This window comes from Zosterops lateralis, assembly GCF_965231275.1.
Source record: "Zosterops lateralis genome assembly, chromosome: 2".
NCBI lineage: Eukaryota > Metazoa > Chordata > Aves > Passeriformes > Zosteropidae > Zosterops > Zosterops lateralis.
Window position 1 is genome coordinate 92649717 of NC_139763.1, and position 26168 is coordinate 92675884.

The window sequence follows — 26168 nt, forward strand, 5'->3', positions numbered from 1 at the left end:
ACCCGGGTTTCCATGGACACATCCTCTCCTACCATCTGGCATTGAAGGAGTGAAGAAATTTGCTTGTTGTTTCAAGGATGGTTTCCTTCCGATATTCCTGAGGTCTCTCTATGTGGCTGACATGCAAATAGGCCATTGCTATGACAGGGGTCAGGTTATCCTGACCAGCACATGGACAGGGCTCACCTGAAAGCTCATGCAGGCAGTGCCTTGGATTCACAGCACCTGCACTGGACTGCACCTGATGCTGGACAGTGAGGGCACATGAGAGCAAGCCAGTAAACACCCACCTCTCCCAGTGCTGGTGGCTCCTGCTTGTTGCACTATCCAGGCTTTCAAAACCACAAACCTTTACACTTCGGACAGTATGGCCATATAACCAGTCCTGTGACCAGTAGGAAAAAAAATCTGTGATAGATGAGTTGACAGTGTTATTACTGTTACTTCTTCTGTTTAGTGACCTCTGTTTTGTATGCACAGGTATTCAGCAAAATAAATCTAGGGTTTTGTTTGAATTAGTTTTATTGGAAAGGTACAGACATAGTTAATTGGATGTATCTTTGAAGGGTTGTCATATTTATTCTCAGATAGGATTAAAACAGTTCAATCTGCAAACTCTATTTCCTCTGTCAAAGGGAGATAACCAATTCCACAGACTGAAGTTATTAATGATCAACTGAGTGAATTTTATCCATCTTTTTATATCTTGGAAGGACACCTCACTGAAGCTGATTTTGATCAATTTGTAAGCAATGTCACCTTCAATAAATTCCCATCTGACAATAGATAACCCAGTAACAAGCTGGGAGACAGCAATGGTGATGTAAGACCTGGCATCTATTGCAGCCCTTGAATCCAACTGCATCCCCACTGGACTTTTAGAGCCCTATTAAGGCAAAAGGGGAAAAAATGTAGCATCATCCTGGAGAAAAGCTTTCTTTTCAAATTTGACGTGCAAAGATGTTTTTCACTGAGACATGAGAATTACATTACTTACTTATCATAATTCTTTCAAAAGAAAAAAGGTGGGAGTGGTTTCTTTCTTTCTTTTTTTTTTTCTCCCTGTCCTTGCCCAGCACAGCATACACAATCTTGGAGTATCTTGGCCATTCAGTTTAAGGATTCTGTGTGTGTTCTTATGAGCAATGTACCACAACTGAATCCTGCAGTGGTTATCTGCCAGCATCCAATGCCTGGGATGTGGCAAAGCATATCTCCTCTATCCATGATGTGCTATTCCATTGATGCCGAGGAACAGGTATAGACACTCACTGGTGGGAAAACAGACTACTAGGGCAGCAAATATCTGTGCTCATAGCTCTAGTATCCAAATGGCTGCACTCACTGGATAAATGGTTGGCATAAGCCTAATATTTTGGGGAGGGCTCAAGGACAGCTAAAGTGGAAAATCAGAGTTCCAGGAACAGTATCTCCTCGTCCATGTCCTTTCTGTACAATCTGCAAGCTATTTTTGGAAGTGGCGATAAGGTGAAGAGGGAGCCAGAGTGAGAGGACTGACTGGTACATCTGAAGATTATTATTCCCTGTGGCTGCTCCATCCTTCTGGAGTGTGGCCACAGATTGTTCTTGCAGTTGCTGCAAGGAGCAGTTAAAGTCACTTGCTGTGTCACTGTGGTTTGTAGGTATGGTACAGTATCTGCTGTGGTGACCAGATCTGAAAGCTGATTAAAATGCTCCCTGCTCCTAGCAGCTTGCATCAGGAGAGAGTCATTTGGGTCCATTTTGGGCAGAAATGCTTTCCCCGACCACCAGCATAATTCACATTATGCTCACTGCACTTTTTAGGAAGAACATTAATTAATTTACTGTACAGGGTGAACTGATCTTTGCTGTTTACCTGCCAGCTGATGCACAGCAGGATGCAAGGAACAGTCCAAAGTGAGCCGGGATGGCATTTGCTAAATGCAGTGTGTCCTTATACTGAAAAACACACTTATTTCCATTAGGTCAAGACGGCTTCCAAGTCTTGGCAGACCAGGAAGGCAGTGCGGCAGTCCCAGGGAGAATATGCAATTTTTCTTGTTTTCACTTGATTTGTCTTTGCATCTTTTCATTCTTGGAAGTGATCTGGAGGAGTAAGGATAGTGGGAGGCCACTGTGCCAATGTGCTCTGTGCTCTCTGCCTTTGACTTTGGTGAAGGAGGTCATGTTTGGCAAGAAACATTCATGGGCCTTCATTGTAGGTGAATGTGTGGACATACATATTGTATTCCTTGAGGTGGTCACTGAGTGTATGCACAAGGATGGGGGTTTCCTGGAACTGCTTTTGATCATAAAATTGTCATGTTCCTTTGTCCTTTTGCTTGTTGAAAAATGCAGCAAGTCATCTGAAGGAAAGAGAAGCGGTCTGAAAGAGTCTGAGAAAACTTCAGTTCCCATATTGCCACAGAATGAGGGGAACAGCTGGGCTACGACTCTCCCTTCGATGCTTTTCTGAAGTGTTGTGCTTCAGCTGCTTGAGCCTTTGCCAAGAGCTGGCTCCTTTCCTTAAGAGCAAAACCCTCTTTTAGCCTGCCTGCCCATGGCAGGGCTGGAGTGGAGGGTGCTTTGCAGGGGTGCTACGACTGTCAGAACATCAGTATCATCAAGTTTCATGTTGGAGAACATGCAGCAGGCACCAGACCTACCTGGAAAGAGACCGGAGGGTACAACCCCTGAGTCAATATGTGATGCCTTCTTGCCTCTCTGAGCCACCACTTGCTGAATGGAATCCCAGCCCATGTGGCAGTCAGCAATTTTTCTGCTTGACAAGGGTAGGGCAACCATTGCTCCTGGCAAATAGAGTTAGTAGTTTTATTTCAGAACCAATATAATTGGTTAACCTGGACTTCTGGGGTGACATTTTTACCTTTTACCTTCCAATAGAAGTTTGCCAAAGCTTGATGCTGGGCAAGGCAGAGCTTAACCTAGGTTGGTGAGGTGGTAGTTAGCCTGTCACATACTGTTTTCATGGGTATCATTGCTATTATTCATGGTGCTTAAAGCAATTTTTGTTTTGCTATCCCTGAAACCTTTCCTTGCCATCTTCACTGCCAGGAGCAGCTCTCCCCCTCCCCCCTTCATGGGGGTAGTACAGCAATGTAAAGGGTCAGAGCACCTTTTGAGGCAACTGAGGAGGCAGAAAGCTGAACAGTGCTGAGCAATAGGGTAGTCTGGGCAGGGGGATGCTCCCAGGGGCTGCAACTTGGAAGAGGGTAGGGAGAAACATCACAAGATGGATTCACTGCCTGCAGGATGCAAACGGTGCCAAGTTGTGCTTTGGTGGGGAGGAAACTTTGGGTGGGGGAATGAAGCAATTGGGCATTTGACAGAGTTGTTGAAGGATTTTCCTTGTCAAACTGCTCATTTTCACAAAGCAAAACTACCGTGGTCAGGCTCGGACAGGGAGCTGGCTGTGCGTGAGGAGTCAGTCTGTGCAAGCTTTTTGCTTTGATCTTTTCCCCAGATGATCACCTCAAATTCAAAAAGGGTCCCTCTCCCTCCTTTCCTACCCTCTACACACACACTTGATGTGTGCCGATTTCCATCTGATTCATTTTTCTGTGCAGACTTAAGAACCGCACTGACTTGAGCTTGTGACACAACTTGTTGGCCATTGCTGTGTTACACGGTACTGCAGTTCCCTAACTCCAATAACTGCCTCACATCCTTTAGTGATACCTCGGTCGGTTTTACAGGAGTGCGGAATTCTCGTGTTTCCCAGGCTCCTGAATGGCGGAGTCAGGGCGGTTCATACCTTTGCAGTGTTTACACCGCGCGCTGCAGCGGCCACCGGTCCCATGCAGACCATCCCAAATATTTCGCTGTTGCGCTGCCGCTGTCGTCTCCAATGCAGCTGTAGGCAGGCTCTGGAAAGAAGAAGCCCCCACGCTGCCGCGACCATCCGGAGGAGCGGTGGAGGTGCAATCTGGACCGCACCTCCTCACCCCGGCCCGTGTAGCATCCCTACGGATGCAGCGGCGCCCGGTTGGCGGGGAAGGGGAGGAGGGGGGACCCCCCAATTCGCTCGGAGAGAGGAGGAGGGTGGTGGGACGTGCCGGGACGGTGCCGCGCGGGGGGTGACAGCCGCAGCCCGGCGGGTTGCGGGGGCGGCTCGGGGCCGCCAGGCTGCGCTCTCGGTCCGGCCGCCGCTCCTGCCGCCCTCCCCGGGCGACCGGGGCTTGGGGCACGGCGGAGCCTCGCCGCGAGCGGGCGGTCCCGGGACGGCGGCGGCACCACCGGCGGCGGCACCTGCGGCGGCGGCGGCGGGGAAAGGCAGGGCTGGCGGCCCGCTCCGCGCCCCTCGCCCGGCCCGGCATGACGCGGCGGCGCCCCGGCCACGGCGGGAGGTGGGTGCCGGCAGCCCTGGCCGCGCTCCTGGCCCTCAGAGGTGAGTGCCGCACGGGCGGAGCGGGGCGCGGCTCCCCAGCATCGCCCCGGGGCCGCGGGGTGGCCGCCGCCGGTGCCACGGCCGTGCCCCGCGCCCGGGAAGTTTTGGTGGCGGTCCCGCCGGGGATGCTCGGGAATGCGGCGGCGGGCGAGTGCTTTTGCAGGCGGGCGTGGGGAAGGAGCGCTGCTCCGCTCGGCTCCTTCTGCTGCCTCCGCTGCACCATCCTTCCTGCTATTCTTATAGATGCATATTTTATTTATATATATTTTTTACGGGGCTTTACGGTAAAACTTGCTTTAAACTGGGCTTCATGTCAGGCTCAGTTGTCTGGGCCTAGCCCCTTGGTGAGCTCACCTGTGTGGAAAACTCCGGTCTATCCCTGAGGCCCTGAGGCGGCAGGGAACTTTCCGCAGAGATGGTGACGGGCTGCTCGGAGCCCCCCGTGTCTCCCCCATCCTCTCCTGTGCCTCCTCCTTCCCGGCACACGGCGCAGCGCTTGAGCTCTAAGATACGTGCCTGCCCCCGGGGACTGGAGACTCCAGCACCTCCCGCCCCCTGTAGCCCTCCCGAAATAAGGTGTGTTCCCTGGCCTCTCTGCGGAGAGGAAACAAATCGCCTATGACAGATGCTACTCGCATCGCTTAGTGCATTGCCGGGGAGCACCAGGAGGTGCTGCATTAAGGGCAGCAGAAGAAACTACCAAGTGCGAGATGTTCAGGCTCATCTGTTGATCAGGTGGCAATGCCTCCTTTCGGGTGATGCTAAACTTCAGAGCAGCCTGCTCGGCTGTGGTTTGCACAGGTCCACATGGCAGTTGTCTGAAGGTCTGCCCTTTACTGCAGATACTCGCTGAGCAGCTTTGCAGAGCTCTGCTCACCAGTGAGCAGCCCACAGCTTTCAGACAGCTGGGCCACCTTCAGTGCTGGGAAACTGGGAAACCTGCTGCAAGAGGTCCCTCAGACAGTGGGAGGACAGTGAGAAATGATGGGATCTCCCATGAGGAGACCAGAGGTGCATCAGCAAGGTCTTAGATGAGACCTCTTCACAGTCAGGATCTGGGTGGAATCTGCTGCTTGGGTAGCTGTGCCCAGCTGTCTCTGCCCTGCCAGGCACAGGGGGCTTTCATCTCTACCCAGGACCTGTTTAGAAACAAGTCTTGTGATGGATAAATGAACTTTTGACAAATGCCCCAGGCTGAAATGCACCCTGTGTTTTCCTGTCCTCAGAAAAAAATGTTTGGGAGTCTAAGTCTCATGCATTAACTGGAAAATGCACCTGCTGATTTCAAAGAGATGAATTATGGAAAAAACCAAAAAGTTTACTAGCATTAAGTTGAAAGAAATAGTCTCAGCTTTCATACTTCACACTATTGATTTGCTTTTTCTCCTTTTCCCAGTTTGGAAAGCAAGTTCAATTATTTTCAGGTTCTCAATGCTACATTTTTTTTGTCTGTAGACATTGCAAAGGTGTAAATATCTCGAGTTACTGGGCTTGTTCCAGTTAGAGGCATATAAAGTGGTGAAGTGCTTCTGGTGATGTGACATCACTGCAAAAACATACAATAATAACCAGATATAAGGTTAAAATTAAAGGGGTATTTAATTATCCTTTTAAACAGAAAGATTGGCTCAATATTTGTTTTTTTTTTGGTTGAGGGCACATGGGGACAATGACACTGGAGACAACTAGGTGTGGAACATGCTCTTCCATGAAATATTTATCTGCAATAATATAATGGTTTATCTTGCACTTTCCTTTAAGTCTTCATAATTGCTTGAATGGAACACCTGTGTCTCAAGCTTGGCGTTTTTTCATTTTGTCTTAGGAAAAGTCTTTAGAAGGTGGTGGTAGTTGAAAATAGCTGTGGTACACAGTTATTTCTGTGGTACACAGCATGGCCATATTTTCAGTGGTTCTTGAGTTTGAAAAGAAAACACTGTAAGGGATAAGAAACAGACATACACTCAGGAAGGCTGAAATTAAATTGGGAGAGTTCTTTCTAAACAACATTTGCAGAAGATTAGTAAGTGTGTTTCTGCTCTGGGCTGCCAAGTATGGTTAGGAAGAGCGAAATTATTATTATTATTTTTTTTTTTTTTTTTTTTTTTTTTTTTTTTTCATTTTGAGATTTTAGACTGGTTTAGAAGACAGAAGAAAAATTAGGGGTCATATGCAAAGTGATACTGAAATTAAAATTAAGATTTAAAAGTAAAAGTATCTGAAACTGTAAGAGTGCATAATCAGGCAAAATACTTAATGCCAAAAAAATGAAAGTTGTTGAGAGGCAAAAAGGAACTTGGAGATAATTTTATAATTCTCACACTTTATACCTAAAATAAAATAAAATTAGACTTCATAGTGATATTTAAGTCAATTATTATAGTGCCATTTTCTTCTGTTGTTTTGAAATTTGTAGAATAACAATGATTCTTGGTAACTGGTGCTAGTTATAGCCATGTTTTAGGATCTTGGGCCAATGGCAGCTTCTATGTTTTCCCTCTCAAACATTATAAGCATAATAATTTTTTGTGGAAGTAATATTTTCCCAGGAGAAATTTAGGGAAAGATAGGAGGGAATTCTCTTTAGAGCTTTGAAACCAAACCTGGGATTGCTAATCAATCCTCCTATGTCTCCAGAAATAGCATCCTGCAAATTGTCAAATGTGGTAGAAATCACACATCAGGTACAGTCAGAGTGCAGAACTGACGTGTTTTTTAACCGCATGGTGTTTGGATCCTGTGACACAGAATTGCAACAGGTGAGATTTCAGTGTGTTACAGTCCACTGCAGATGGATCTTGCAAGACCAGGGGGTGAGGATGCCTGGCTGTAGTAGATTAATGCAACACCAGGTCTACAGCTCCTCACATGACTTTTTAGAGTCGCCCTGCTGTCGGTCTGAGGTTCTCACAGCTGAAATCCTTTTGGCCTTGCAGCACCCTTGTCCTGCACACTCCTGCTTCCCAGCCCTGCACCAGGTCCTCAGCCCTGGAAAGGAAGTACTGTGTCAGTCGCTTGCCCTTCCATGCTTTTGCAGGTTTTTTGGAACAGATTGCCATTTGTGTCAAGCTGTGTGGTTTTGTGACGTGTAGATAAATCATTTTGCTCGCGACCTGACCTTGGTCCCCAGCGGTAGGGACAGATGCATTAACTACTTCTTTCTGAAGTGGGCATCGTTCCCTTATTTTGGAAACTGATTCTTTCTCTCTGTTCCTTCAGTATTGCCTAAACTGCAATTTTCCTTTTATAAGATTCTGTTCTCAAGGGATCTCAGAGTGCCTCAGGAGCAGCTATATTTAGTTGCTCAGTAGTAATATGGATATACAAAGTATGGTATAAACAACTCTTTAACTTAGGAAACTTAAGAATTATTTTTCCTGCCTTAGTGGGGGAGTAGTGTTTTTATTCTTGTACCAATAGTACAGATGGAGAAAGCAAGACTTAAAGAGACCTCGTGACCCACTGAAGGTCAGTGGATGCTGGTAGTAGTCTTGAGTGTCTTGGAACAAACTGTAACCACAGGAGGATGCTTAAATTTATGCAGCAGGTTAAGCAATAATGTAATGGTCCTCTTTAGGGATGTTCACTACTAAATTGTGGTGAGTCATCTATATTTAGCAGGATGCTACTATCATCGTGCTTTTTAAGTAAAGTGCTTTTAACACAGTTTATTTCAAGGAGAAGTGCATGCACTGAAAATCTGTTCTTTGTAGTTTCCTCCTTGTGGAGCATTAATGCTGCCTTCCCTTTTGTAAGTGTTCAGAGAAAAATTTAGCTCCTGGTTGTTTAACAGACAGTAGTGTAACAAAGACTCTGGTTATTACTACCTTGTATTTGCACAGTTATTTATAAGCATTACCTAATTGAGAGTCTCCAAACTTACTTTGTGCGGGCAGTCAGTGTGATTAATAGCATGGAAAAATGATGTGTGCAGAGATGAAATTATTTTCTTGCTGTCAGGTAGGACATTTGCCCAGGCTCTCCTTTAGAGAAGTCACAATTAAAGGGCTTCTGGTCATATGCCTCCCTACTTTATTCTCTCAACTGTTTCATGTCCTGTGCACCAGGGAGAAAGCACAACATTTTTAACTGTGCACAGTGAACTTTTAAGGGTTTTTCTTTTGGTTTTTTTTCTTACAAGTTTTCATCTCTTTGGTTTTGGAGGTCACTTGTGTCCTGGCTTCTGCCTTTTTTTTTTTTTAACTGCTTGAGCTGGGCTGCTTTATTTCATCTGGATTGAGGAATTCGGCTTCATTCTAAATGGAAGTAGAAATCAAATGCTTTGATGGTTTTGAAAGGAAATTTTTGAGGGAAATTCTATCTTAGGACACTGATATTTTGTCTCTTTGTGGAATTGTATTGTTATAATACAAGGAAGTACCCTAAGCAAAAAGATATTTTGATGTGAAAAGTCAAAATTTTTCATCCCAAAGATGCTTAAGTTGGATGTTTCTGTATTTTTGACTTTTTTCCTCCCTGTTTTTCTTTTGAAACACAGTTACGATTTTACAAAACATCCCATGTTTGATAAGTTTTGGTTTAGTGGAAGTAACTTCAGTAAAACTTTAGTGGCTGGGGCTTTTTATTTCTACAGGGCATTTAGAAAGAGCAGTGATAAAACCCAACTTGCAGCAATTGGTGGTACCTGTGCAAAGTCTCTGCTCATTATTTTTGCCCCCTTGACACATGTATGCAAACACCATATACACTTGTATATGGCCTACTCTTGTCCTTTCCTTATCTATTGTGCTGTAGAGCATTGTACTGAAAGAATCAAGTTTCTATTTAAGAAATACAGCAAATATTTGTTAATATTTGTTTCCCCTTCTGGAACAGTCACTGGAGAAATCAGAACAGGACTAGTAGGTTGAGCTCAGTCTGTTATTATTTGTGCATGTGCAGAGCCACAGCTCTCCTCCTGGCAGCATAGCAGTACTTGTACATTTGCATCTCTGCATGAAGCTAATTTCAAGTGTAATTTTGGTATTAGGCTGATCGTATAGTTTACTTAGGGAGAAAAACTTGTGCATTTATTTTCTTATACTCTCATGAGCCAACCTAGCTATGAGAACATGAGCTTCTGCTTCACAAGTGTCAGCAGGAGAAAGTCAGTGTCTGAACTCCACTTTGTTACCTCTGGGATTTGATTTTACCAGGAATGCTGAAGCCAGGAGTGTTGTTTTTGGGGAGACAGTGACACCCTGTTTAAAATCTGTGGTGCATTTCTGCAGCAGCGTGTCTAAGCAGTCCTGGGCCAGGTCAGCCTGCTGGTCTCTGCTGCCATGGCCAAATCTGAATGCTTCAATGGGAGGTGCCAAAACATCCTCAGTGAGAAACTGGTGCCAAACATTTAGCAAAGAGGACTCTAGTGTCCTGTCTGTGCAGCCTAGGAGTAGGCTGGTGTATGTATTGCTCTGGACTTCAACTGAGGGGCTTGGAACATTCCTATGAGGAATGACTGAGGGAGATGGGGTTGTTTAGCCTGGAGAAAAGGAGACTCAGAGATGACCTTATCACTCTCTACAACCCCCTGAAAGACGGCTGTAGTCAGGTGGGGTTTGGTCTCTTTCACCAGGCAGCAACTGACAGAATGAGAGGACATAGACTTAAGCTGTGCCAAGGGAAACAGAGGTTGGGTATTAGGAAAAAGTTTTTCATGAAAAGAATATTAAAGCACTGGAATGGTCTACCTGGGGAGGTGGTGGAGTCACCATCCCTGGATGTGTTTAAAAAAAGACTGGATGTGGCACTCAGTGCCATGGTTTAGTTGAGGTGTTAGGGCATGGATTGGACTTGATGATCTTGGAGGTCTCTTCCAACCTAGTCATTCTGTATTCTGTATTCTGCCTACACAAACCAATTTTCTCTTAATTTTAGGGTATGTCCACACTCCACTTCCATGCCATAATATGAATATAGTCATATGTATTCCTTCTACCAATGCAGAGCGAATAAAGCATCCATCTCCTCCCCTTCCTCAGACAAGGCCCCCCATGTGCAAAGCAGCAGATGTAAAACTTCCCTCTTGCCAGGGCCCAGGTTGAGCTGGGCTAACAGAGCCCCTGGTGCAACGTCCTCAGCTGGTGTCCAGCAGGGTGGGTGTGCAATGGACCTGGACACCGACCCCTCAGACTCCCCAGCAGCGGGCTGTGGGTGGGCTGCAGGCTCAGCTCTCCTTCTGCCCGGCACATTATCAGCCTCTGCCAGGAGCCAGTGGGTTGGCACACCCTCTCTGCAGGCCCACTGGGGGGATTACTTCCTAATCCCCACTAATTAGAAGTTGGCTAATGCCTGGAAGTGTGAGGGTATAGTGATGTTATGCTTTTTTTCATTTTATTTTTCGGGTTTTTTTTTGTTCTACCTGACGTATCTCTGGATGTCCCCAGTATCCTTATAAATGCATGGACCTCTGTGATTTCTGCTGAGCTCTTGACTTAACTGTAACATGGGTTAATCATTCCCAGTAGTTAATTATTGGCTGTGTTTAGAAGAAACAGAAAAAGTAAAAACAGAAAAGGAAAATGACAATATTTTCTTTATGTCTGGCCATGTTTCCTGTTCTTCAGTTACGCTGAATAACCTTTCTTTCTTTCTCTTGAAAAAACAAACAAACACAAAAAGCCCACAAGCAAACAAAACCCACATAAAAGTACCTGTTTCACATCTTCATTCCCCTTTGATAATTTCTTTCTATTTAACCCATCTCCAAGTTAAACTGTCCCAATTTTAACAGTGCTTGACCAGTAAGTTTTTTTGACCGGTGAATGACAAAACCTTTCTCTGCCTTCTGCATTTTCAAATGTGCCATGCAGAAGTAACCACAGCAATTCCAGCTGAGGGTGCACTTTCAGTGTTCATGGTGGCATTAGAATACTTCCAGCATCCTTCTTTTCAGCCTCTGCCTTTAGACACCCTGACAGCTTGCTTGCTTCTTTGACCACCGTTGTATGTTGAACAGATGTTTTCATTGAGCCTTTCACAGTGATACCAAGATATTTTCCTCAAGCGATTACATTTGAATTAGAACCCCACGGTATATGAGTAGTTCAGATTATTCTCTCAAGTTCTTATTACTGTCCGTTTGGTAATGTTGAATTTCATCCTGCATTATGCTGCCCACTTGCTGAGCTTTGTCAGATCCCTTGGAAGTCTCTCTCAATCTTCTTTTGTCTCAGCCAGCCCAAATCACTTTGCCAGCTTCCTGTCTCTCTCCCAGATATTAAGGAATAGATTAAACCACCCCAGAACTGGTTAGAAACCTGGGGGTAATCCCTTGTAATCAGGGCCAGAGTGAGGACAGGGGGAGAGGGGCTCCCATGCCTCTGAGCCTGGGCACTGAAGAGTGGGGCAGCAGCTCTGGACTCAGCCTGACCTCAGCTGGCCTGAACCCCACTGAGGGCAAGGCAAGGGGGGAGTTCCCACGCCAGGCAAGCAGGGGACAGGTCTGGTACTGAACTGGCATCCTGCCCAGAACAGTTTAGCAGGTGTACTTTGAAATGACAGAAAATTAATTACTCAGTCCTGTCCTTTTCCTTCCAAAATTAGAGTGGATTACAGGGACACAAGTTCCTCTGAGCAGAGACCAAGCTGGTTTGCCTCCTACTGTGTACTTTTAGGGGCTTAGGGTATTGGGCAGGTTTAACCAAGCCCTGCTGCCACTTCCAGGTTAGCTTGTAACCTCTCTTGTGGAAAGCATGCTAACTTCAAAAACCACCTGACCTACCAAGGGCTTGCTTGTCTTTGCGAGCAGTTACAGCCACTTCAGAAATTTCTTTCTTCGGCTGTTCTGCACTTCTGGACTTGTTCCTTAAATGTACTGAAAAGTTTGGGTTTTGGCTTTTGTGGTTGACCTTCAGTTTTGCTCTCAGTTGTAGCTACCATTTTATGAAGCAACTGTTTAGACTGAATCACTTCTTGTTTCTTTTGTTTGGCCATACAATGTGCTCTCTTCCTTCTCAGCAGTTTTTTGTCTAGGGCATCGAGTACCTTTTCAGTGATGATGCTGAGATTGCTTCAACACACCATCATACAGTGTAACAACTTTAGTTCCCCTGCTTTTAGAGTTAGGCTGTTTTGACCGTTTCTGCTTTTAATTGTTTTTTCTAAATGTAAGAGGCACAATGCAAAGTTCAGTACTGTTTTTCTCACAGGAATGTTAAATTTGACTATGTAGCAGTCACTGTTTCCTTTGTATCTTTGTATCAGTTGCAGTGTTTTCTCTTCTAAGGGTGCTGGGACAGGTTGTTCCAAGTCCTACCTACGCTCCTTTAGACGCTGCAGAATTGTAACCTGCTGTGACTCTTAGCGAATTCCTGCATGTTGCTGAAGTCACTATTTTTTTTCTGTTTTCTTTGACTTTGTTCCTTTGCTCTCACACCACACTCTGCAGTAGCTATTCCTTACCTTATCAGGAGTCCATTGGAATATACAGGTTGCTTTAGTAAGATTTGTTTTTTAGGTAACTTTTCTCCCTCTTCAGCCATGGCTATCTAGATGAAATTTATGTATCACTCATCTTGCAGTTTGATGTCTCTGCCTCTTTACCCATACTGGCTTTCCAGGCAGGGCACGAGTCTGTGATGAATTCTGCAGCTGTGGGCACAGACTGCAAGGCATGTTGGACACTATGTTGGTTGATATGGCTGTATAAAGAGGTTGTTGTGCTGTGTTGTAGGGGCTGGTTTACTGCATCAAATCTGAAGGGCTTCTTGGAGTTTTTTGCTCCAGCTCCACACCACCTGCTCTCACCTGTGCTCCTGTGTGGTTTATCAGCATTAACTGCACTCGGAAATGTTTAATTTAGAGGTGATATCTCAGCAAATGCAGCCCTGCTTCTTGGTTAAAAGGTCACTGGGGGCTCCTGCAAGGAATGCATCACTCACTCTGCTGCCTCACTGCCTATGCCAGTGAAAGGGGCCTGGAGCTCCCCATGACCCTTGGGGAAGGAGACAGGGATGAGTGGAAGTTGGGTTGCTTTAGTGAACCAGAAGGTGATGGAGGGCTTCTGCAGGGCACTGCTGAGCTTGTGTGATTTCTGGGCTGCTTCCACAATTAACTGTGTGGTTGATCTTCACTCTTTGATGGGGTTTGTTGTCTGAACAAATCATTGGTTTGTGGAGCTGCTTGTGTGCAGACCTGCTTGGCTTTCTGGCTGTGTGAGCTAGTGACTCGGAGAGGCTGGGAGGACCTTGGCTACTTGGCAGAGGGACAGAATGGCCTCAGTCTGTCTGCAGAATCGTCATGTCCTTGGCTTGTCAAGGGCAGCCCTTCCTTTTGCCCCTGAAACAGCTGGTGCGCCCTGGGCCCTTATTACGGGACTCATCCACAATCAGTGCCTGTCTCCTGCTGGAAATGCCTCGGACACAGAGAGCAGCCTTGTGTTTCCCAGCTGCACAGAGTTGCAGCAAGGCTGTGCTTTGCTTGTTCTTTGGGGAATGCTCTGTGCTAGCTCTACAGTAGCTTTTTTGCATAGTTTCATCTGTTCTCGCTGCTCTCGCCCTTATTCCCAGTGGCTGTTTTGTCTTTTTTTGCCTTTTTTTTTTTTTTCTCCTTTTGCAAGACCGCATTTCAGCTGCCACATTGACAGCAGTTGTCTGTTTATGCACAAAATAGGTACAGCACAGGCAGGCTTCCCCCACCCCCTTGGTCCCCATCCTCCAGCCCTCCTGCACTGCGTGCCCTGTCCCCCACAGCTTCACCCTCGCTGGGAGCTCCAGCCCTGAGCCAGAGGCTCACAGCGAGGGGACCGCTGCAGGTGAAGAGGGGGAGCTGAGGCATCCCACCGCCACCGGCTTGTGTTGCATCCTAATTGCAAATAGCCCTTCCGGCGTCAGCAGTTTGTGGGAATAATTGACAGGAGGTGCCGGCGAGGTGCTGAGTCAGAGCGAGGTGTGCTTGCCAAGTCACTGCAGCAGAAGGAGTCCGATCGCCTCGTGTGGAGGGAAGCCAATGGACGGTGGGTTTCCTAGCTGCCTTTTGGGCCTCTTTCTTTCTTTTCTCTGAGGCTGCAATTCAGCAGCAGTGATGCTATGCATGTAAAGGGACAAACCAGGGATCGGGGGAGCTCTTTATTTTTTGCCTTTTTTTTTTTTTTTTTTTTTTTTTTTTGGGCTGTGAGCACTGGGATTAAGGGATGTGGGCTCCATTCCCACCTGCTGCCACTGGGTTTTTGTGCTGTCATTTCTGTGCTCCGAGCAAGCATAAGGGGTAGAAAACACGTTTTGTGGGGTAGTGTCGAGAGAGTGGCCCTAGTGACAGATTGATGTCTCCTGGGAGAGGAAAAGCAGCATGTGACATCCTCAGCTGGGCAAGGGGGGATAGCTATGCAAGCCGAAAAAGCTGCAAAATAAAATGACTGAAAAGGTGTTCTGTCCTGTCCTTCCTAAGGGTTGCTTCTGCTTCAGTGTCCTACCATTTATTTAGGGGTTTGAAATTACTTGTTTGACATGCAGGAAGATGAGTGCTTGTCCTGTATACATCTAGCACCTGATGGACCTCCAGGTCAGGCTCGTGATTTGTCATTTATTCCTGACCTTCTTGAATATGGCTAACATCAGTGTTTATACCATAGCTGAATCTGTCCCAGAGGTCTGGATTCTTTTCTTTTCCTTGCTTCAGGGTGACTTCAGTTGTCTTTGTCTTTCTCCCTCTCTGTTGCACAAGGTACTTTTTTCCTACCTTGGACAAAAGTCGGTATTTGTTTCACAGTGATCTAAATATATGTGTCTGCTGTGTGCTGCCTTTGTAGGGAGAGCATACTATTTTTGCTTTTAGTAACCACTTTGTGGAAAGAGATGAGGAGCATAAGCACAGAGGCCCATGTATTTTTCAGAACCCTTCATATCTATGCTGTGCTCTGCCCACCCACTTTTTAAATGCTAATCCTTGTATAATCTTTCTCTTCACTGACTCAGGTAACAGCCATGTTATCTAGATCACCATGCAGCTGATGGGGAAAACAGAGGCCCAGAGATGGGAAGTGCCTTTGCCATTGTCATGCAGGATTCCCATGGCCAATCTGGGGTTGGAACCTGCATGTCCTGACTGCCAGCCCATGCCTTCTCCACTGGACAATGCTGCCTGTCCACTGATTTAATCAGTGGCTTGCTGAATACTTTTCATCCCGAGTTTTCATGGCAGTGGCTCATGGCTGGTTATCAATTCTGAGTCTTTACAGAAAATCTGCAGTGACTGAATCAAATGTGGTTCTTCCCTCATCCTTGTCTTGACCACCTTCATGATGAATATTGGGTATGAGACCCCCAGAGGGGTGGCCCTGGGGTCACTGGTGAGGGGACAGTGTGTGCATGGTATCTGTCCTCCTTGCCTCCAGTTGGCTGCCTGTTCACATGCTGTGTGCACTGTGACCCTGGTAGCAATCTAGAAAAATCTGTGCCTTGAGGATGCTTTGGAGGAAATCTTTCCCCACTGGATTCTGCTGCCAGATCAGCCAGGGCTGATCAGGATCAGATCAGAGCTGGTTTGGGAGGCCCAGGATGGTGTGCTGCATGGCTGGCCTGCCTTTGAGTTGTATTTCTGTGTGAGTTTTGCCCTGCATGGTGGAGATGTGCTAGCCAGGGTGCTCCTATAGAGAAGAGGAAGTCTGGTCCTCAGGCATTGTGAAGTATTTTCTTCATTGCTCAAGGGAACCTTGGTCTCCATCTGGTCTAATGCAGCCCTTCTTCCTTATCCACTCTCTAATCATGGTGTGGTTTCACCCTCAAAAAAAAAAAAAAAAAAAAATAGAGCATCATGTGTTACAATTGGGATTTCATAAGATACCTATGGGAATTAAGCACAGAATTCCCTCAGGTTCTTTTTAAACAGCCTACCTGATGTGAATTTATGTTGACAATAAGCAAGAGTGGAAGCAGTCCTGTCAGCAGAGCCACAGCTATTCTCCCTGTGTTTGATGCAGAAACTGCTGTGGTAAAGCTTATTTAGCTTTGAGGTCTGTGTGTCAGGACCTGGGAGTGAAGCCTTCAAGAGGTCTCTGATGTGAGTGGACCCCATGCCCTTGCCTGCTCTGGGGGTCTTTTCAAGCACTTGTAAGTGCTGTGGAAATACCAGTGTGGAATAACACCATGTATGGGGCCTCTGTTGGGCTGGAACAAACGCACCTGACGCCCACTGGGCCAAGGACTGAGCCTGCTATGAGTCAGTCCAGGATGATGAAACTCTGCCAAACCAACTCTTCTTTCCTTTCCAAGGAGTAAAATGTTCATGGACGGCGAAGAGTGGCATTTAATTGCAACTCACGGCAATAGAATTTGCTTTGGAGATAATTGAGAGATTCTTGTGACAACTGCAAGAATCCTTTTTTATTCTCTTTCTCCGTAACCAAAGAATGACAACTTGTATCACTTTTCTACAAATGGAGAAATTCAGTGACAATCATCGTACTTTTAATTAAAAGTAAACAGTTATGATACAAAACAATAAAACAACTGCTGGAGACCAAACAAGTAGCAGAATAGAGCTGTCACTTAGAACAAATCAGGACACAAACAAGAAGAAAAGGCTGCCTTCATCCTTGGTTATGAGAGAGAACCCTTTCTGGGATTTTGTTTTCGTGGCTAAAATTAATTTCATAGTGCATTTTAGCTTTTTTTTTTTAGGAATTTGTTCCTCTGGCCATATAGCCAGGGCACAGCTGGCAGCTTCTCTCGAAGCTGCAGGAGGGGAAAAGTGATTCAGATGGGGATACTGCTGACCCTGTGATCCACTGCAGAGCCAGTGGGTCCCAGAAGGCCACTGTTGTCTCCTGCCAGTGATCTGCTTCCAGCTTCTCCTCACCCCTTTCACCTTTATGAAATTGTTCACTGTGAGGCTTGATGGACACAAAGGAATGTCCACCTCTCATTGTGAATTTATGTGAAATGGGTCCAAGTTGTGGAAATCTCATTAAATTAGTGAACTGTGTAAGGCTTCCATTCATTTTGGTTTTGCTCAGAGTACAGCTTGGATTATTCTCTCAGATTTGAAGAGTTATTCAGCCTTGGAGCTCAAAATCAACTTACAGGCTAAAATCAGACCAGGTTAAAGCTTAGCTTTAAAAACAGGAACATATTACACTCAAAGTCCATTAAAGCCAAAAGGCTGTCTTAATGCATGTGTATATATATAATATATAATAATGCACATATAATTGTACAGTCAAAATAAAGCAGCACTGGGAAATGCATAAGTTAATGATGCCTTGTTATGTATCTTGTATCATTTATGGCACGAATCCTGTATCTTTTATGGCATGAATTTTATAGTCTAAGTGGTAGTAAGATTAGAGGTAGGTGAATAATTTATAACAAATAATTTATTTAATGAATTCCTCTTCCATTTCTATTTGAAAATTGTTTGTGAACATCCTGCAGTTTCTTTGCATTTTACTTATTTGAAATTACTTACTGAATAGCTTCTACAAATAATATTTGACATGCCACATGCTCATAAAAAGGTTTGTTTGGGTTTTTTTTAACTGTTTCCTAGGAGGGGAAGCAGCATTTCAGCTGCTGGTTTGGTTGCTCAGCATTGATACAGAGCAAAATTTCATGCCATAGTATTTCACTATCCTGACAGCTCAAAGTAATTGCTAGAATTAAGCAGTTTCTGAAAGGCATCAAGAATTAGCCAGTAATTTTTAATAATTTTTCAGACTGGTTGTGGGGATAGGCAAGTTCAAAACTTACTTTTGCCAGTGAGTGCTAAAATTGCTCAAAATGTGTTACTTCCTTGTACATTTACGTCACTAAATTAGAATAGCTTCAGAAACGAACAGAACGCTTCAAGGTCCACAGTCAGCAGTGTGCTGTGCATATGCCTGACTTCAGGCATATTCCTGAGTAGATGCGTAAGTGGTAGAGTGGCAAATTATGAACTTCAGCATATGTTTAAGTGGTTTTCTGAATTAGGGACCAAAATAGAGAACAAAGCAAATTTATCTTTCATGAAAGTGAACATAGAAGAGAATTTTGCTTCCTCATCTGCAATTACAGAGCACTGAATCTTTCAGATGGGGAGTGTGGGGGAGTGATGATATAAATGTTGAATTAAGTTGCAGTATTTCTGATTTCCTCAAATACAAGGCAGTTTATCTGAACTTTCTCAAGCACGTCAGTCTGTGCTTTTTACCCCCTTAAATATTAGAGGAAATAGCATGAAGAATTGAAAAACAAACAAACAAACAAAACCTCAGTCATTTGTCTCAGTTTTTATTTATATCTTCATCTTTTTTGATTTCTCAAATTTCAGAATATTTTCCATGTACTTTTATTGGCTTATCATCCCTCTAAGAAAAAGTTAATTTGGAAATATTAAATAATTCTTGACAAAAGTAAGGCAAATAATGCATCACAGGAAGAAGAACTTTCTCTGTGTCTGCAAGGAATAGGTGTTACTTTAGCATCTTAAACAACAGTTGCAACAATGTCAGCTGCTGAAGGTCTACATTTTTTTGTGCAACTGTTGTGCACATTGTGGAAAGCAGCTTCTGAAGCTGCGTGAGATGCCTTTCAGCTCTGTAAGAGAGGTGACACTTCATTGGCCTACCTGAAGGCACAGTCAAATAGTTGTTTTTTGGGTCTGTGAACCAGTGAGAATTCATCTGCTTCCCATTCGTGCCTTGGGGCTGACCTGTGTGGGGTCTCTTATGTGTGGTAGAGGGTGAAGCATGCAGTGAGTACCTTATGTCCATCTAATGTCAGGAACCTTATGAAAAGAAAATGAACATGTTTAAGGCTTTTGCTCTTCTGTCAGAGGAGGGGTGGGTGAGACGCCTTGTGTCCCGAGGAAACAAATGCTTCTGGGACACAGGGCCCGTGGACTTATTGAGTCGAAGCAGCTAACAGAAGATCACAGACAGTTCAGGAGAGGAAGGTCTGGGAAGCTAGGAAGAGAAAGAGCCATCTCTGGGTGGTGGATGATGTGTGGGATGCAACTGCAGAAATAGGCAGTCAGTTTCGGGTGAGGAAGAGCAATTGTCCCTGCTGACTTGCAAGAGCTAAAATTACCTCCTTGGAGCAGAGAGTCAAAGGAGTAAAGTTTTGTTCCTCATGCCAGTGATCAGAAATGCACCCAAGCCATGCTGAGCACCAAACCCCCAGACCAGACATGTCACAAAGACAAGCCTGCCAAATGTGGTCATTGATGTCCATCAGTGCTTGTATGCAAGGAACTTGCATGCATGAGAGGAGGGCTGCTTCCAAAGAGAGGCTTTCTGGACCTCTGTACACATTTATTCCCCTTTAGGTGATGGTCCAGATCCCTATCTTGTACACACAGAAATCAGTGGGGTAGTTTCAGCTTTATGTGGTTAAGAAGGTGAGGGAATGTTTGTCAGGCAGGAGAAAGGGGGGCTGGATCTGGACTAGGAGTGTGTGCTGCGGGGAGGACTGCAGAGTACCTGGACTGTGCATTCCTCAATCTGTATTCCTATTTATTGATTCATGCCCCTCACCCACCCGTCCTCCTCCATGCACTGTACTGTGATTCCAGCCCCAGGGCTGGAGAGGATCCTGTAGGAAAAACTGGCAGTGGAATTCTGAATATCGCACCAACAGTCTTCTCTCCTCTTTCTAAGGCTTTCAGAAGACTAGTCACATGAAATATATCCAGGCTTATTTCTCATCCCCGGTACCTTTTATGACCTCAGTGATGAACATTAAAGCACTGAAACACTGGAATTAAAAAGAAATCACCTGTACCAAACAAGGTAAACAGCAAAGGGTCCCAACAGTCTGCCATGTGTCCTAACACTCTGCAGGGATGCCTTCAGCAGCAAAAGAAGTAGCACTGCATTGGGCTCACAAGGACAGTGATATTATACCCCACAAGGCCTGTGGCACTCATGTCTATGGCAGGAATGGCATCATAAGACTCCTTGAAGTGATTGCATCCTCATTATTTTGGGACCAGAGTCTGGTCAGCTCAGGAAGGTGGGAGATCAAAGGACACTTCTGAATTTAGCTCACTTTCATAGAGCCTTGGGACAAAAATGGCAGAAGAGATTGGTTTGAGAAGTGTGGCTATGTCTCCATCCAGTGGCTAGTGCAAATGATGATGAGTTGGCATCCCACAGAAATTCAGTTTTATTTGGGACGATCTCCCAAAAGAAAGATGTGGCAGATGGGAGGCTGCCTTCTTAAAGCTGACTTTTACAGAGGTCTAAGATGTGTCTTATCTTGTCTTGTGCCTTTCTGTGTTGTTCTGTCTTCAGCGTTATAAACACAGACTTATTAATAGTATCAACAAAAATATAATAGCAACAACAATAATAATAACAGCAATAATAATCATTATTATTTACAATTTTACACTCCCATGGGAAAGACTCTGGTTCTGTCAAGTGGTTCTGCTGTGACTCCAATGGGATGGTGCACAGTTGCAGGTCTAAATGGCTGTGGCCATACATCACGCTCTCTGTGTCTCTCTCACAGTCAGCCCGGACAAGTCAAAACAGGCAAAAGGAAAGAAAATAGACAAATTTCCGCATCCATAGCAGCTGGAGTGAACGCCAAACAGATGGGCTCTTCCACCCCGATTATCCTAACCTCCTAAATATAGAAATACAGGCTTTTTTTTTCCCCCTTCTTTTCTATTTTTTTTTTATAAATTTAAATTACCCGAGGGGGTGGTGTTAGCTCACGCTAGGGCAGTGCTAACGAGTGCAAATAGAAGTCATCTGCTGACAGAGTCAGATCGCGGCTTCTGCTCATGACTATCCCCCCACCCTGCCCACACACATTTTTTTCCTTTGGAAGTGTGGGGAATGATAGGGGCTGAAGCCATCCTCTCTGTGGGGTGCGGGTATATTGATGTGTGCATGAAGAGGCTTTTATTTCAAATTCTGTCAGTACTTATGCAAATACACAGAGTAAATAACCACCAAAGGATATGGTTAAAAACTACACGTCCTTGCCCCCTCCTGCAGATGGTTTGGTGAGTAGATGGGGTAGCAGTACTTCGAGTCACTGGAGGAGTTCACAGCTATTTTGGTACAAGCACACTGATAGATACAGGGTAGAAAGGTGCAGGGTCTCCTTTTTATCACGTCTCAGCTTGTGTTTTTTTGCAGCATGCGGAGAGATTGGAGGGATGTCTTCTGGCAGCGGGCTGGTTGTGCCTGAACAACCTCATCTTTTTTGTTCTGCAGCAGTTGACATCAGCAAAGCAGCAGAAGGGCAGTGCTTTGTGTGATTTTTTGGACTTCTTTTGCTGTACTCAGGACTCAGATAGGAAAATTCTGATTTTTTTCCAATGGGGAAACACACCACCCCACCAATGCTGTGTTTTCCATTCATCTTTCAGATTACTTTTGCTCTTTCTTGCCCCAGGGCTGCATTTTGTACCTGTAATCAGGCTTTTGTTCCCTGACCAGTCTTGGAGAGCAGGTGGCAGGAGGAGGTGCTGCCTGCACTACACAGCAGAGGAGCATGAAGCTGTGTCTGATCCCTGCCCTGTTCTACACTTGCACGGTGGAGAGTGCACACACCTTGGTCTTGCTTTCCCCACCTCTAGGAAGGGAATGAATGACAAGGGCTTGTTTCTGGATGTTTCAGGATGCTGTCAGGGAAAAGACATTATGTTGGTGCTGTATTACTGTTATCACTGTGACCATGAACCAAGATACATAATGAGGATAAAGGTTAGGAGCAAAACTGCCCTGACTTGGGGCCCAGCCAAGCAGAACTGCAATGTTTTTCCCTTGTCATTATGTACAAGGGTGTGTTGTGCTCTGCGGATGTATCTGTGCTACCATCAGTGCAGATATACAAACAGACCACGTGTAAGACTTCACAGACTTTGTGAAGAGGTTCTTTATCTTATGGGCTGCTTTCCATGTAAGGCTAGCACGTAGTTTATTAAAGCTCCCAGCTCATTTTGCTTGTGTGCTCATACTCTCCTGCAGAAACTCAAATAGTTGCAGAAACTTAAATAGTTGGAACCTTAACCCCAGGTGCCAGAGCGCCATAGGTACCGTTGGGTTCTGTAGGATCTGCGTCTCCTTTGGAGGTGTCCCACATGCAGGAGAGGTTTACAGCTTTTGGAGGAGGCTGGCTGGAGAAGGCACGGAGTTTTCACCATTGAAGAAGGCCTCTAAGAATAAGTTAATCCAGCAGCTGGCAGGGTGACAGAACTGCAAGGGATCCTGCCTTGGGGCAGAAGGATGAACCTGGTGATGTCCTGAGGTTGCAGTGCAGGGGATTGTTAGCCCATGTCTTTTCAGGGTAGAGTGCTTCTGTTGTTACACTGAGGTCATGCAGAGTGGCTTGTCTGGACTGTGAGGCACACAGATGCTATAGATAGTGGGTAGTGATGTGAAAGCAAATAAATACATCTGGAAGCTTCTCTTGGAAACAGTTTGTTTTTAACATTGGGTTGGGGGGGGGGGTGTCATTCCATCAATAATAAGCCCAACTGGAGCTGTGCTCAATATTTGCACTGTGTCCCCTAGAACCTGGGTCAGAAAGGGGCTTTGCAGCCTGGATGCAGTGGCAGACCTGTGCTAGCTTCCACATTTGCCTAGGACTCAGGATAAGCTCACAGATACTGCATAGAAGGGATCACAGTGAGAGATACCTAATTGGCTTTGCAGGAGAGGAACTTTGGCACGGTTTCTTCACTCTGATTCACGGGTGGCTGTATCAAACCTGGCTGGCACAGCACAGGGTCACTCGAGCATCTCTGTGCTGTGCACTTGAGTACTCCTGACCAGCAGCAGCTCAGGGGTGCAGGCACACCCGTGCTGGCTCTGCACACTGCCTGCTTGGCAGAGCTGCCTGGCTCGGGTTTCCAGCCACTGCATGCTCGGTCTGTCCCTTGCAGAGGCTGTGCCCCGTTCATGCTGCTGGAGCCAGGGCTCTTCGGGCTGTGCTAACCCTGACAGAGCCACTGCTGTATTTCTGCACTCAGGGCATGCCTAATCCACAGCCAGCTTGGATCCTCTCTAGGGGTGCAAACAGCATTTTTAGGATTTTAAAAAATGATGGTACTGCAATCAGAGGCTTGTTGTGCTGCTTGTGTTTAAGGATGCCTGTTTTTTTTTTTTTTTTTTTTTAGTTATGCTTTTCACCTTTTCTTGCCTCAGTTTCACTCTTGATAAATGTTGTTAAAAGTCCCCCTGGTTACAGTTGTTGCCCCCTGAGTAGCTGTGATTTTCATGACTGTTATCCTGTCTTTGCTTTAAGTCACTTTACTATCTTGCCAGGATTGAAAGAGATTGCCTGGAACTTTCCTATCCCTGGATTCTAGCTCAGACTGACTTTGCATGGAAAATTTTACTTTCCTTTCTCCTATTTTTGAGAATGAGTTTGGAGGTGAAATGGGTTCCTGGATATATATAAAAAGGAAAATGTTTTCTTTTGAATACTCCTTTTCCACCATGTTGTGCAGCCAGGCCTTGAAGTGCAGCAGAAGGGTGATCTGTGTGCTTTTTGTCACCTTTGAGACAATCTACACGAATTAGACTAGATAAGGAGCCTTTGAAAAATCAAATGTAATCATCCATGTGCTCAGCAGAGGCAACACAGAATTCATTGAGGAAAAGGCCTCAGAGTTTTCACCCCTTGCAGCTTCTTTGTATGACTTGGACAATTGCAGAGCTCTCCTGCAGATGCCATAAGCTGTCAGTAGGAGCAGGGAATGGGTCCCTGTCTCCCTTACCTGCTTGGGAGGCTTCATTTGTCATTCCTGGAGGTGGTGGAGAAGAAAGCTACCTTCCTTATGTTCAAGGAGAGAGGGAGCTGGCCATGGAGGTGACCAAGGCAGGGGTTCCTGCAGACTAGGGAGCATGGTGAGAATGGGAATGCACTGAAGGGTGGGGGGAAGAAGGGAGGGAGCAGATCCATATGGCACTGAATGGAGAATGACTCCCTGGGAGTGAGTCACAATAATGGGCTGCCCCCCAGGCCTTTTCTGCTTCAGGCTGCACCAGCTCTCTCCTGGGGGAGGCCACAGTCACCCAGAGGGATTGAAACTGGGAGTCTTTATGAGGGATCCTTTGGCCTGATGAGGCTCAGAGGAGAGAGGGGCAGGATGAGTCTGGACCTGGCTGTGTCACATCCCAAAGGAACTGAAAAACTAGAAGAACTGAGAACCCTGAACACCTCCCCAGGGACTCAGCAATTCTATCTTCTGGTGGGAATTGAAGGTAAACCACAAATATGACCTACAGTCACACATTTATTGTAATGACAGTAAACTAGAGGATTAAATATAGACTCAGTTTCTGTCTATCCTGGAGATTGAAAAAGTCAGGAAGAAACAAAAGTACGTGATTTATTTATTTGTTTGTTTGTTTTAGTACATAATCAGCTATATTTTAGCAGTGCCAGTGGATATGGCATCTGTTGCTTTTCTGGCAGCATCTGGGCTGAATACCTGAGCTGTGTTGATACTTGAGTGATTAAACAGCTTGTTTATAAACTACCTTGATGAAGGCTGGTACTTGCACCACAGAGGTTAAACAGGAGGTGAATTAACATAATAAGAAGGTAATAATGATTAATAATTGCTACATTAGTAACAAGAAGCAGCAATGCATTTTTAAAATCGGGATAGTTTAAATTTCTGTGAAGTAGATTGCCACTTTCATCCTTTCCCTCCTGGTATATTACATTTTTGAAATGTCTCCTGTCCCTTCTGTGCTGAGACGCTGCTTACCTTGGCAGGGGTCAGAAGATGCTTTTGGGGCAATAGTGCTCTTCCCTGCTTTTGTTTTTCTTCAAAAGAGTGGAAGTTGAGGACAAAATAATCTCTTGTCTGGATGTGACGTGTATTTTGTAATAGCTGTTTAACCCAGCCTTTTGGATAGAAATGACTCCCTGAACTTGGGGCCCCAACCTACAGTAACTTAGCAGGCTTTTGCTCAGAATCCATAATTCAGAAACAAGATAGATGGTGCATTTCAGGGTTTGGGCAGAGAGCCCCCTGTACAGCATGAGGGAGAGGGAAGTTCCCAGAGCACCTTCCTCCTGCCTCTCACAGTGCGTGGGGCTGCAGCAGGCAGATTGGAGGTGAGAGGTGAAGCTGATCAAACACGGTTCTAAAAGCAGTTGATGGCATGGCATTTTCCCTCCCTTCCCACTCCTGCTTCTCCATTGTGGAGAAAAGGCACTAAGGCCTGTGAAACATATGCTGAGATCACCATGTTTTTTCAGCTCCAGTGAGCTGGATCCTGCTGCTCAGTGGGGTCTGTAAATACTCTTTACTGTGCAGGGCAGCTGTGGGGTCTGGCTGTCCTTGTCTGCTTGCTCCTAAGTCTTTGTACAGGTGCTTAAGTGTTTGGGAGATGCCTGTTTGCTGCATGGCATTCCTGGGAGCAAGGAGGAAAATCTTCTGTTTAGCTTTCCTGGTTTCTTGCTGTCAGATTGTGACAAGACACAGCACCCTGTGGTCAAGGTTACTGACCACATCAAGAGCTCTGGTGCAGGCAGACTAACTCTCTCTCAAATGGAAAGAGATTTTTTTCCTTAAATCATTCACCAAGTGACTGTGAATTAAGAGTGAATTATTTTCAAATTAATCATTAATTGAGAGTAAATAATTTTTTAAATAGTGTGTTGTGAAGCAGTCACAGATAGTAAAAGGGCTAGAATGGACACCAGGCATTGCCTGGAGATAACTAAAATTCTTTCTCCTATAAGAATCAATGGCAGCAAAAGATCCTCCTCCTCTTTCCCATTCTCTGATCTCCGGGTGATTTACTTGCATGTAAGTAACTACTGAATATATGTCTGGTGTGGCTGTTAATTCCTTGGGGAATACAGAACTGGAGAGAGTGTTC

General features: G+C 45.4%; 1 protein-coding gene and 1 long non-coding RNA gene across 6 annotated transcripts in view; one reads left to right on the forward strand and one right to left on the reverse strand.

The window, feature by feature from the left end:
• The window catches only part of IGSF11 (immunoglobulin superfamily member 11), a gene marked incomplete at its 5' end in the record, with an annotated part of 124979 nt that overhangs the window by 15736 nt on the left and 83075 nt on the right, over positions 1–26168 (forward strand). Inside the window, one exon of one of the 5 annotated variants that reach the window (XM_083855059.1) lies at positions 4318–4390. The exons of 2 other annotated variants lie outside the window; for them this stretch is intronic. In XM_083855059.1, coding sequence (XP_083711185.1) covers positions 4318–4390 — 73 coding nt within the window. Of the gene's footprint in view, positions 1–4317; positions 4391–7377; positions 7397–14315; positions 14346–26168 lie in introns of those variants that run through there. 2 more of the 5 variants (XM_083855063.1, XM_083855061.1) reach the window with 2 other exon arrangements.
• LOC310921950 lies at positions 1036–3847 on the reverse strand. Its single transcript, XR_014592243.1, has 2 exons — positions 3758–3847; positions 1036–2648 (listed from the first exon to the last, which is right to left on the reverse strand). It is a non-coding gene; the product is annotated as an uncharacterized lncRNA (long non-coding RNA).